The following is a 12,229-nucleotide window of genomic DNA, read 5'->3' on the forward strand; positions in this document are numbered from 1 at the left end:
TGCGCGGAGCCACAGGTTGGGTCTTGCCCACACGCGATTTCCCGGCTGTTCGCAGGCGAACAGACCCCCCAGCGACCGACTGACGGACGCTGGAATTCGCACCCGGTTCGTACCCGGGTGTCTCGGGGTTGGTACAACGCTCGGGCCGGATTCCATTCGTTTCTGCTCGACTCCAGACTGTTCCGTTCGCACGTTTCCTAGCGAGCGCACACCGCTCCGCTCCACCCCGGCCCCAGGTGTGAGGGTCCCGGGGATCGACCTGGGGTTCCGCACACCCCCCGGCTCCGAGTCTGGACTGTAGCCAGGCTCACAGCGCGCTCGCTATTTAAAAAACCGAACCGAACCGAGCAGCCGTGCGGCACCTTCGCGCTGGGCGCAAATATTAGCTCGTGAGCTGGCCGGGTCAAACGCAGCGGGCTGCGCCCACGGAAGCGCACGATCCCCTCGCCTGGCGAGTCCCCGAGGCGCCCCAGGGCTGTTCGTCGGGTGTAGCGCACAGTAAATCTATCCGCCTTCCAGCAATTCACTGTTTGGCCCAAGCCCCGGCGCGCACCCCCCGCGACTTGGCCGCAGTAGCCAGGAACGAGCGCGCAGTAGCTAGCCGCTGTAAAATTCGATCTTGGGCCGCTATTTTTACTCCTGTCCCGGAGCAATCCCCCGGGTGGGCCCGGCCGCACGGGGACCCGTCTTGGTGTGAACGGCGGGTCTCCGGAACAGGGTTTTGCGCGCGATTTCGGTGCCCGGGAACTCGCGGGAGGTTTGGGGGAAGGGGCAGGAATCGGAGGTGGATGGAGACGGGGCAAGCGCAAGCGGGTAGTTTGCTGGTCGGTGTCTCTTCGGGCCGCGGCATGGCGGTCAGACGGGGCGCGGGAAAATCGCATTGAAATCCGAAGCGGGGGCCCGCCTGTGCGCCGGGGGGCGCCGGCCTTAAAACCCGCCACGGCCTCGGGCCAGTTTGGTGGCGAGCGGCCCCCGGCCGGCCGCTGCGCGGGGCTGGATTCGTTGCACGGTTTATTGAAAGACCCGGAGCGGTGGCGAGCAGGGAGCAGAGATAACGGGGGTGACGCTGGCCAGGGGCGCAGGGACAGCGCCCGTGCGGGGTGCGGGAGAGCAGCCCGGGCCTCCCGCCCCTCCAAGCTGGGAACTGCAGGGAGGTCGCTTTGCTGTAAACAGGAGCTAGCTCGTTACATAAATATCATTTATCCAGCTGTCCAAAAGCCGTCGGGCGGCTCTCCTCTCCCCAGGCGGCGGCTCCCCCAACCCTCTGGCCGGGCTCCGCAGCCGGCGGGCCGAGCAGCCCCGAACGACTTTATTTACTGCGCCCCCCCCCCCCCCACTCCCCTGCTAAGCTAAACAGCCCTGACCCCGCGCTCCCGGCCAAGTGGAAATGCCTAAGTTTAGAAACGGCGGCGCTACCCCGAGCCAGGGCGCTGGGAAGCGCCGGAGGGACTGGAGGCCATCGAGGCTGCAGAAACGGGGCAACACAAACACTTCTGACCAGCCTAGCGCGTCGGAGCAGGGTCGCCGGAGGCCGCCAGGGCCGGAGCAGCTCCTCGCCGAAGCCGCTGCGCCCTGCTAAGAAAGCCCTGTAGCGCGGCCGTCTGTTTTCCGAGCCCGGGATTTCAGGGCCCGATCCTGTCTTTCCCTGCTGCCCGCTCGGGCCCCGCCACAGGGGCTCAGAAGACTGGGCCCCTCCTGGCGATGCCACGCAGCGCGCAGGACAGGCGCCGCGCAGTTACTCCGTGCCCGCGGTGCGCTTTGGGCAGGGCGCACAAATGGCAGGCGCTGGCACCGCCCGAGTTGCAAGGGGCGAGAGGGGGCCCGGAGAGCGGCGGGGGGCGCACTTACAGCGGTTCCAGATGCTGGAGCTGCCGGCTGGTTTAATCCTGGGCCAAGGGGGGAAGTTTGCCCCCGCCCCGACGCCCGGGCTCCTGCGCGCAGGTCAGACGGTAAGTCCCCCTGGCTCGCTGCTGGGCACGGTGCGCTCTGCTGGCTTGGGACTCATGGAGAGAGGCGAGCAGAGGCGGATTCCCGTCGAGTGACTCCCATTCACTGTGGCCATTCACTTTATGGCAGGCAGCAGGCGCCCCCAGCCAGCTGCTCCCCGGCTCTGCGCGCTCCGCCCGCCCTATTTCCAGCTGCGCGCCCCAGCCCAGGCACCGGCCCCGTCCAGCTGTGAACCCGCCGGCACCGCCCCCGGCAGCGAGGGTCCAATCACATTCCACTGATTTGCATCCAGAGCCCCTCCCATCTCATTGACTGCTGGGGTGGTTAGGCTCCGCCCCGTCTCCCCTTGTCCCCGCCCACTAGCGCTGCGCGCAGTGAGTGGTCCGAAGATTTCTGCGCAGGCTTCGGGGCACGGGGAGCTGCGGAGCGTTTCGGGGGAGCAGGCGGATTGGCTGGTGCCTGCCTCAGAGCACCAATCAGGGAACGCGTCCCCATTCAAGGGCTGCTCCTCCCTTCACCTTCCCCCCCCCCACCAGCGGGCACCAGGCTCCCCCCACGTGGCGACAGCAGAAGCTCCCTCCAGCTCACTATCCCTGGGGCGAGGCTGGGCCAGCCAGCTGGCTTTGCATCTTTTGTGCAGCTGGACCCGCGTGGGAACAGGGCCTTGGGGCTATTCGGTCCCATTATAGCCCCAAAGAGAGGAAGGTTTGTATCCCTTGGGTTCCAATTGGCATCTCCGCTCTCTTGCTGAGAAACAATTCTCCTTCTCAGCCCTAGATTGGTCCTCCGGACTCTTGTGCTCCCCAGTGATAGATCTCCTGTCCCTGGTCTAACATTTCGAGTTTGGTTGCTCTAAAACCCTCCTTAGCCGCTCACTTCAGTAAGTTTCTGTGGAGCATTTGGTGACCTGGGAACGAAAGCTCATCTACTTACTGCAGTTTTGTGTATCTTCTCTGCTTCACAGATGATGTTGTAACCTATCAGACTGGTGGTGGGCTTGTAATAAAAGGCCTAAGTAGAAGTCAATAACCTAGTAATACCTTCACTCTCAAAACATGGCCCTTTTCCCATGGTTAGGGTCTCTAACCCTAGCGTGTATGCAGTATTTTCTACTTCAGTTACATTCTGCCATCCAAGCTATCCCCTCTGGTTTACAGGCTGATTCTTCTCCTATTGAAGTAAACAGCAAATCTTCCATTCACTGCATGGTGGTGCAGGGGGTTTGGCCATATTGAATGCCATATTGTTTTCACAGCCTATCCTGAGATGCAGTATTAAGTCCCAATTCTGCAAATACTTGCACACAGCTGGTGCTTAATTTTAGGCATCTGAATAGTGTCAGGGACTTCACGGAGAATTGCAAATTCACAGAGTAAGCATGTGTGCGCAGGACTGGCATTTTACCTGCCATGTTCCAATTTAGGATGTCTCCTTTTACTTGGCGACTGCGGAGTGGAAGGTGTTTACCAATGGAAGGTGTTTCTGGTACTGGAGGGCAAATACCTATTTCTGCGTTCAGTTTTTCTTGAGGTCACTTCCATGTCAACCTTTCCTGAGATTTATGATGCCAAAGGTCACCCTCTAGCTCTCCCCCGATATGTTTTAGAGATTAGGAAGTAATGTTGCAGGGAGTAAATTTAACTCTCGGTGATTTACAAGCTGTTTTTAGCCTGTCAAATGCATAAAATCACATATGGATATGTACGGAAAGATGAGTATGCCAATGGCAGGCAAATTATGGATTAAGTTCAGTAATATGAACAACCATGTTCATCCAACACAGTGTTGGACAGTAAAAACAATTTATCACAATAGCGACTGGAAGCTGCTGGTTTTTTTCTTAAGATGCAATAATCTGAGGCTTTTAGGTGTGTTTATTTGACATGTTTATCACCAGTTTTGGGGCCACTTTCATTCTGAAATCATAACAGGGATGAACCGGAGCCATGGGGGAAATCCTGCACTGGCAGAGGGACTAGATCTATAGTAAGTCTCTTCCACCTAACATCTGACTGCATAGAACTCAGTGAAAACCTATTTGCTCTTTGGACAGAAGTTGTTTTGCAACTCAATCGTCTTCTGGATTCTGCAGATGCCAGTAGGCTTGGATTTTTGCCCTCCACAGAATCCCAAACAGGAATGCTGAGGGAGTGGGGTTGCAAGCTGAACCTAATTTTTTGCCTTACAATCCCTTTCTATCTGGGCTTGCCAGTCATGAGCCGGGCCAGGGTCGATCCATTAATGGTGCAGAATCACTTAGACAAATGTCCTGGGGCAAGTGAAGTGTGAACATACGGTTTTGAGTTGGGGGAGCTCCCTGGGAATGCCCATGGTTTGGGTAACTGACGGACTGCACGGCCTCCCCTCTGGGGGATCTGTAATAGTGCAAGCGGATGGGCAGGAGGGAGGTGGTGTGGAATTTGGTGGGCACTTGAGGATATTCTGACTAGCTATATTCTAGAATGGCAACGAGTAATGCCAGATGGGCCAAGTAAGATCTGCACAATTGTTAAAATCTGCCAAAGCGGATACCCGCAGTTCTGTGTTTGCATCACCCTGGTATGTGGGGGGTTGAATGTATGTGTGTTTGGATTACACGCTGGGCTTCTGGGTGACACCCACAGAGAGTTTGGTAATGAACTGCCTAGCCTGCTTGATGGTTCATCAAGGCCCCTCTGCTACTCAGCTGACCCACCGAGAGACAGCAGGGGCTACCCTTACAACTCCACCGGGCATGTAGGGTTATGGACAGAGCTCTAAGGCTTCCACTCCATGTGCTGGGCAGCTTGTGTTTGGGACAAAGGAAGTGGAAGTCATGGGAATATAAAAGGCAGCTGCGACAGCTCCATCTCATCTTCATTCCTGCTTCCTGCCTCCGGAGGACCCGTTCTACAAAGGATGCTCTGAACAAAGGACAGAATGAGCTATCCAAGCTGTGGATGTGTTCCAGAGTGGAGCCGTGGGTATCCGCAGATGTGGATGACCGTGGCTCATTTTTGTGGATCCAGATGGGGATACACATTTTGTATCCGTACAGGGCTTTGGCCCAGAGGGGGCCTTCAACCCACTAAACTCACCAGTGCTGCTAGGACTCTGAAGTTGTTATACGTGTGTGTGACTGTTCCGCCATTTAATTTCTGTCTTTCAGTCTTCCTTAGCCTTTTGTTTTAGACCCTGAAGGACTGGCTGGCAGTGTGGTGTCTGAGTGAGATCCAAACCCATACGGACCTGGTCACGGGGCTGACTCTTTGGGGAAGATTCACTTGAGTGTCGCCCATCCGTGTGGGGAGTCTCTGCTCTCCCTTTGCAGCCTGCCCAGACCTTGGCACTTCCAGCGAGGGGCGCCCTGGCACAGCTCGATTAGGGGCTCTTGTGACGTGGACCACGTTCTTAGTGAGGACGATCTTGTGGTGCAGCTTCGTAATCGCAGTCACGATTTCCAGTCGTGCAACACCTCTGCAGCAGCTGCAGCAACCGCGCATGTTGAAAAGTAATAAGAAAACAAAGGTATTTTCAGCTGTTTAATTTTAGCTGCTGTGGAAACTAGAACCAACGCCAGAGCACCAGCCAGCTCCCTGTGGCCCACTAGCAGGTGTCCATGGACCATAATTTAGGAATGTGGATTAGATGACCCTGACATCAGCTAGGCTGATTTTAACTTGGGCCACACTCCTAGGAACTGCAGGACTCCCCGCTCTGGGATTTACCATGGTTTGTCTTCGGCCATTGATTTGAAAATACCCTGTAGTCGCAGCTGTTCCTGCATTGTGCCAAGACTTCTTAGCCATCATCTGGTCTTCCTGCCGGAGAGGAGGACCAAGGACTCACCTGAGACCGGCAGGCAGATGTTGTTATTTTTACACAAATACAGTAAAAACAACACCTCAGTGAGACTTCCTTTTCTCCCATCTTCTACGCCTGAAAATGGGAGTGCATCACACTCACTGCAGCCTCCCTCTGACTGGAGTCAAACCAGATGTTGGGGCGGAGGAAAGGCCTGGAAGAAACCACACAGGGATCCACGGGGCGATCGTTCTCGTCGATGAAGTGTCACGTATTTCCGCGAGAGTCTAAAGAAGAGCCAAAGCTTAAGGCTGGGTGGATTCAGTTTGTTCCCAGATGCTACGAGGGTTGGTGCTCTGAGTATTTTCACTAGAAGTCTGGCTTGCTACCATCTCTCTCCTACCTTTTGACACCTTAGGGAAGTGTGTGACTTTCCCATGGGGATAGCAGCAATTTTCAAGGGAAGGTTACGGGTCCAAGTTCAAGCTCTCCTAGACTGTCCAGTATCATCATGTTTCTGTGGCACATGTTCATGAGCCCAATACTTCACTTTCTGCAGGAGATGGCCCCTTTCATTTGTTCTCAGAACTACGGGTCACCAAATGAAATGAATAGGCAGCAAGTTTAAAACAAACACACAAACAAAAGGAAGTTTTTCTTCACGCAGCTCACAGTCAACCTGTGGAACTCCTTGCCTGAGGAGGTTGTGAAGAGCAGGACTTTAACAGGGTTTAAAAAAGGCGGTTAACATAAGAACGGCCATACTGGGTCAGACCAAAGGTCCATCCAGCCCAGTATTCTGTCTGCTGACAGTGGCCGATGCCCCAGATGGAGGGAACACAACAGGTAATCCTCAGATGATTCCTCCCCTGTCACCCATTTCCAGACAAACAGAGGTTAGGGACACCATTCCTACTTATCCTGGCTAATAGCCATTGATGGACCTAACCTCCGTGAATCTATCTAGCTCTTTCCTGAACCCTGTTAAAGTCCTGGCCTTCACCACATCCTCTGGTAAGGAGTTCTCTCTTCATATGGGACCCGTTCCAAACCCCTCATCATTTTTGTTGCCCTTTCCTGAACCTTTTCCAATGCCAATAGATCTTTTTTGAGATGAGGCGATCACATCTGTACGCAGTAGTCAAGATATAGGTGTCCCATGGTTTTATATAGAGGCAAAAAGATATTTTCTATCTAATTCTGTATCCCTTTTTTAATGACTTCCAACATTCTATTTGCTTTTTTGACTGCCGCTGTCCATCAATGGCTATTAGCCAGGCTGTGTAGGAAGGGTGGCCCTAGTTTTTTTGTCAGAAGCTGAAAATGGGTGACAGGAGACGGGTCACTTGATGATTTTGTTTCTGTTCCCTCCCTCTGGGGCACCTGGCATTGGCCACTGTTGGTAGACAGGATACGGGGCTAGATAGACCTTTGGTCTGACCCAATGGGATCGTTCTGATGTTGTGTTCATTTTAATTGACTATATCATCTCGTCTGTACTATACACTATTCAAACCCTCCATCTGGTTAGTCCTCTCTACTGCCCTGCTGACAAAGATGCGGGATGAGCTATGCCCACACTAGTGTCAGTGCTAACTAGTGTCTGTGGAATCACGCCTTGGCTACGTGTCAATGGGGCTGGCAGTTCCACACAAGCAGGAGACCAGTCAACTGAGGCAGCAGGATGCTCAGTATTTCTTTGTAGGGGTGACGGCGGGGTCTGTGTGTGTGTATTTGCTCGTTTGCCAGGATGAAGGGACTGGTCCTAGCCATCAATGTAGGCTGCAACAGCAGAGCGGGCTGGTTGTGAATATTGGGTCCAGTCAGCATGGCTAACGAAGTCTTGGAGGAGGCTTACATGGATTGGGAGCAGGGTGTATATATAAGCAAGAGAGCAGAGCGGGGGTGTGGGTGGGGAGAGGGCCCAATGAAGGCTATTATGGCAACGGTCAGCCATCTGACACTTAAGATGTGCCCTCTGGGGACAGCCTGAGGTTCTCCCAAGCAGAGCCTCGCCCGGCCTGGCAGTTTGGAGCAGACGTTGCCCAGGGTCTGCACCAGCACAGTGCAGAGCCGTGGCAGTGGGCACATTGTCGAACCACAGGGCTACTTTCCCTACAGCTCACTGTGGAGTCAGCATGATGGAGCTGCGGCTCAGGTCTCTATGGTGAGATGAGGGCTGGGTGGGAGGTGAGGGAATGAACTAGGTTGCTGGGCTCTTGCTAGAGCAGTATGGTGCTACTAATACAGGCACGGACTAGCCTGCCTTAGCCCTGCAGACCAGAGTTTTATTGGCCTGCTCGGCAGCACTGACCGGAGCCGTCAGGTCCCTTTTTGCTCAGACGTTGGGTTTGAAATCCAGACCCCTGTGGTGCACGATGTTTTATTTTTCTCCATCTGCATGCAGAATGCATTTTGTGATGTGCACTGAGGGGTGTGCACCACACACTAGAAACACACGCTGCCAGCTGTGGGCGCTCTGCTAATCTGCTGGGTGGCTGTGATGCAGGAAGGTATGCAGGGAGCTGCTAGCCATAGGGGATGTGCATCCTCTGGAGAGGGCCAGTGCGCTAGGCGCTGTATGTCCCCACTGGGCCCTCCTCTGCCCCACAGCAGCTGTGGCAGCACCGGAGCAGCGCCCAGCTGGCCCCTTCCGTGGGCTCTGGTTGGCACAGGGCATGACAGCTGGCAGCTCCAGCTGGGGAACCTGGGACTTTTTACACTCGCTGCCCTGCGACTTTGTTCCCAGCCTAGTGGCTTCCGGTAACAACCACAATGCATCGCGCCGACACCACTGCCGGTCCACCGCACTTGATCCATCCTCCTTTGGTGGTCCCGCCTCCCCAGGTAGAGCGCCTTCCTCCTATTGGGGAAGACGCATGCCAACTCTACTTGCTCTCATGTGATTGGTTCGCTTCTGTCACAGCAGGGCGTGTGCCGGCTGGCGCGTGACCCCGCCTCCTCCGCCAACGCAGTGCCACGATTGGGTAGCTCTGCGCAGGCCTCTGCCAGTCTGTGTTGTGGTTGGCCACGTGGCTTGTCCGTCGGCGCTGTAACCAGGCAGCCGGGTAGGTTGAGCCCGTTTCCACGTCAGTGAGAGCGGAGCGGAGCCGGTTCCTCTGGCGTGCCCTCAGCTGTGCCCCGGCCCCGCGCAGGCCTCGCCGCCGCCCCGCCCGCCCGCTATGTGAAGTAACCGCCGCCAGATTGGACGCGGGGGTCAGTGGGACGGGGCGCGCGGGGGGCGGGGCCGGCAGCTCCTGGGGCCCGGCGGGGGGGTCAACCGAGCCCCCCCTTCCCCGGCACCCCGCCCCCCTCCCTCCGGGGGCCCCGCTCCCCCCACTTCTCCAGGGGCCCCGCCCGCGGCCCCCCGCCCCCCACCCCTACGGCCCCCTCGTGGCAGCCCAGCCCCCCCCAGGCCCTGAGTGCTGCTCGGGCTCCTCAGCGCCGGGCCCTCCCCACAGCTGGGTCTTGGCCTGCCCATGGGGGTGTCGTGTCCTGGCAGCCCCCCCCGGCTGTCAGGCTGAGAGCGCCCAGCCGAGTGGGGAGGGCGGGAGCATCTTGCACCGTTCTCTCCCGTGGCCTTTATCCGATCTTGCTGCCGGGAAGGGGGCGGGGAGGGGGGGCAGAGTTGTCTGTGTCTGGCGAGAGCCTCCCTGCCTGTATGGGGGCGACGAGACAGGGACTTTCTGTGCTTTTCTTCTGCATGCATCAGGAAGTACCTGTGGAGCAAGGGTCAGGCTTGCCTTGGGCTCAAATCATTCAGAGAGAAATGCAGGTGAATTAAATGCGGACCAAATATAAGCAGAGTCTGTGCACTGGTTCTCTGCATGTGGGATCCTCTGGAGGGGACAGACTGCTCAGTGGTGAGACAAAAGTCTGTCCAGGTTGCACTTTCTTCTTCGTCCCTCCATGCTGTCCGGGGGGGGTCAGTACTTCTTACTCCCGTCCTCTCTTCTCAAGTTCTGTTCTCTTGTGAATAACTCCAATGTTTACTTTTGCTGCCACTCATCCTGTTCTGGCATATTAGCAGAGGAAGTGGTATGATTTGTTGTAGCTTCACTGTTGTCTATAAAGCTCTGACTAAAGCTACAGGGGTTAGACTGAGGAAGACACAGCCTTCACCAGAAAGGAGGCTATGTCTAGACTCATATTTTTTGAGGAGTATGGGATCTTTCAAAAAAAGGGTTCCCCCACCTCTCCGAAAGAACCGCATCTAGACTGTGGTTTCATTTTCAATATACCCTTTTTCGAAAGAACGCTGAGACACAATTATGCAAATGAAGCATGGGATATTTAAATCCCCACTTCATTTGCACTTTTGATCAGCCTAATTTACATCCCTCCGTCGAAAGAGGGATGTAGTCTAGACATGCCCAGAATGTCTTTTGGGAGTGGTGAGCTTTTGCTTCAAGAAGCTCAGCACCATAAAAGTAGTTAATAGGTGTCCAGTTTTACAGATTTTTAAAGCCAGAAGGGACTAGTAGGTCACCTAGTCTGACCTCCTGCATTCCATAGGCCATATAATTTCATCTACAGTGATGGGCAACCTGTGGCCCGCAAGACATGTTTTTATAATTGCCCATGCACAGGGTTGTTAGATTCTGCTGGTTTCCATCCATGTAGTTTTTTCCCCCCTCTGGTTTTACTAAGGTAACAGGCACATAAAGCAAGGGGCACGTGAAGTGAGGTTCATGCTGATTGCACACAACACTGGCTGTGAGAGCTGTGAGATCTCTCTGCATCTAGTCAGAGCGCTGCTATGATTCAATTGGCACATGCTCCAATTCTAGGTACACAAGTGCAATGAGCAAAACTATCCTATCCCAGGAGGCTGTCTTTTTACAACAATCTTGCGGCCCACTGAAATGAAGGAGGGCCACTTGTGCGTCCACTCACCAGCCTAGGTTGCCCATTGCTGGTCTAGCTACTACTGTATTGATCCCAGCATCTTGTCAGAAGCATATTTCCTAGAAAGGCATTCTGTGTTGCGTTGGAGAATCTGCCGTTTTCCTCAATAATCTGTTCCAGTAGTGGTTAATCACCCTACCTCTTATAAGTTCTACGAACAAAATTCTGCAAAAAGCTTCCTTATCAGGAACATAAAAAAGTGTCAGTGCCTGTGTCTGCATTGGATTAATTCTGTAATTGCTGCTATTGGCAAGTTAGGGATAATGCAGTAGGTTAAGTGATTTCCTATGGTCACATGTTTGAGGCTTACAAATGTGCTAACTGTAATAACATGACAAAAAATTCAGGTGATATTCCCAGACTGTTCTTTCAAATTCTCCTGTGGTTGATCCTCATCAGTTTGCTTCCTGTCCTCCATTGCTGTCCTTTCATTTTCTCCCTTTAAACTCTTTCTCAGTGACCCTCTTCACTTTCATGATGTTACCATTAATGCCTAGATTTACTTCTGTTTCCACCTCTCTGCTCGGTCTCTCAACTCCACCTGCATGCTTTGTTGCTGCCTCAAACTGAATTGATTACGAATTAAACTTCTCATCATTGTTTCCAGTTTCCTGTACTGGATAGGGCTGCAGTATTTACATAGCACTGTAAATGGGTAAACTTGTACATACAAACTACAGTAATCCTTGTGGCTAGTGGGAAATAAGGGAGATCGGTAGCTCAAGTGCAGGTGTTTATTACCTCTCTTATCCCTTGATGTATGTAGCTAGCTATATCTGCTTTGTATGTTTCTTATATGGAGAAGTGGGGTGTCTTCCTCATAACTCTTTTGCTCTGTACATTGAAAACGGGGAATACACCAAATTGGTTCTATGGGGAACTCTCCCATCACTAACCTATGCTTTACAAATATGTCTTGCTTGTCAGTTGCATCCCTATCATGTCCCTTGCAGACCTGGAGAACCAGATTGATTCAATGTGCTTTATTCTGAACTAATAGGCATTAACCTGGATTCTCTTTATTGTTAGGACTTTCAGGATGGTGGATAAAAATATTTACATTGTCCAAGGTGAAATCAGTACAGTGGTGGGTGCCATAAAACGCAATGCTCGATGGAATACTCACACACACTTGGTAAGTTTGCTTGGGTTGCTGAGATCTGTCTGTGTTATGAAGAACATAGAAACTGTAAATTTTAATAAAATTGAGCCTCCTGTCCCTTCAAACTCTAAAGCACCCTGGAGTAGTTTTCTAGATCACACAGGAACAATAATTTGCTATGGTTTGCTACTCTAAACAGCTTTGACCTTTTCACTTTTTCTGCTTGTAAGTATGTATGTTGTATTGGCTGGCACAGAGAAACCAAGTTGGAAATCTATTGCCCCATTTTTTTGGGAAAAGTGACTGAGTTTGGGATGTGACTGTGCACCTCCATGTTCACTTTAACATTTTATTCAAGCCTTTATTGGAATCTCTTCTGGTGTCACAGGGAGAGTTTGAAAGTAGTGCTTGTTCTATTTTAGCATCACTTTTTACATGCCTTTTGTGTCCTGCTGTGCCTGACCATTTAAAATCGTAAGAGCCAGGAAA

At 53.2% G+C, this 12,229-nt stretch overlaps 2 protein-coding genes across 11 annotated transcripts in view; one reads left to right on the plus strand and one right to left on the minus strand.

Moving 5' to 3' along the window:
• Positions 1-2,159, minus strand: part of PITX3 (paired like homeodomain 3) — a 28,502-nt gene extending 26,343 nt beyond the window's left edge. The window contains exon 1 of the mRNA XM_006116217.2: positions 1,849-2,159. The gene's annotated coding sequence lies outside the window, so the exon portion shown is untranslated. The remainder of the gene's footprint in view (positions 1-1,848) is intronic.
• Positions 2,160-8,804: 6,645 nt separating this feature from the next.
• The window catches only part of GBF1 (golgi brefeldin A resistant guanine nucleotide exchange factor 1), a 125,001-nt gene continuing 121,576 nt past the window's right edge, over positions 8,805-12,229 (plus strand). For 9 of the 10 annotated variants that reach the window (XM_075934532.1, XM_075934534.1, XM_075934536.1 and 6 more), the window contains exons 1-2: positions 8,805-8,946; positions 11,668-11,773. In XM_075934532.1, coding sequence (XP_075790647.1) covers positions 11,678-11,773 — 96 coding nt within the window. In that variant the 5' untranslated portion in view covers positions 8,805-8,946; positions 11,668-11,677. The remainder of the gene's footprint in view (positions 8,947-11,667; positions 11,774-12,229) is intronic. The other variant, XM_075934533.1, reaches the window with a different exon arrangement.

This window comes from Pelodiscus sinensis, chromosome 8 (genome assembly GCF_049634645.1).
Source record: "Pelodiscus sinensis isolate JC-2024 chromosome 8, ASM4963464v1, whole genome shotgun sequence".
NCBI lineage: Eukaryota > Metazoa > Chordata > Testudines > Trionychidae > Pelodiscus > Pelodiscus sinensis.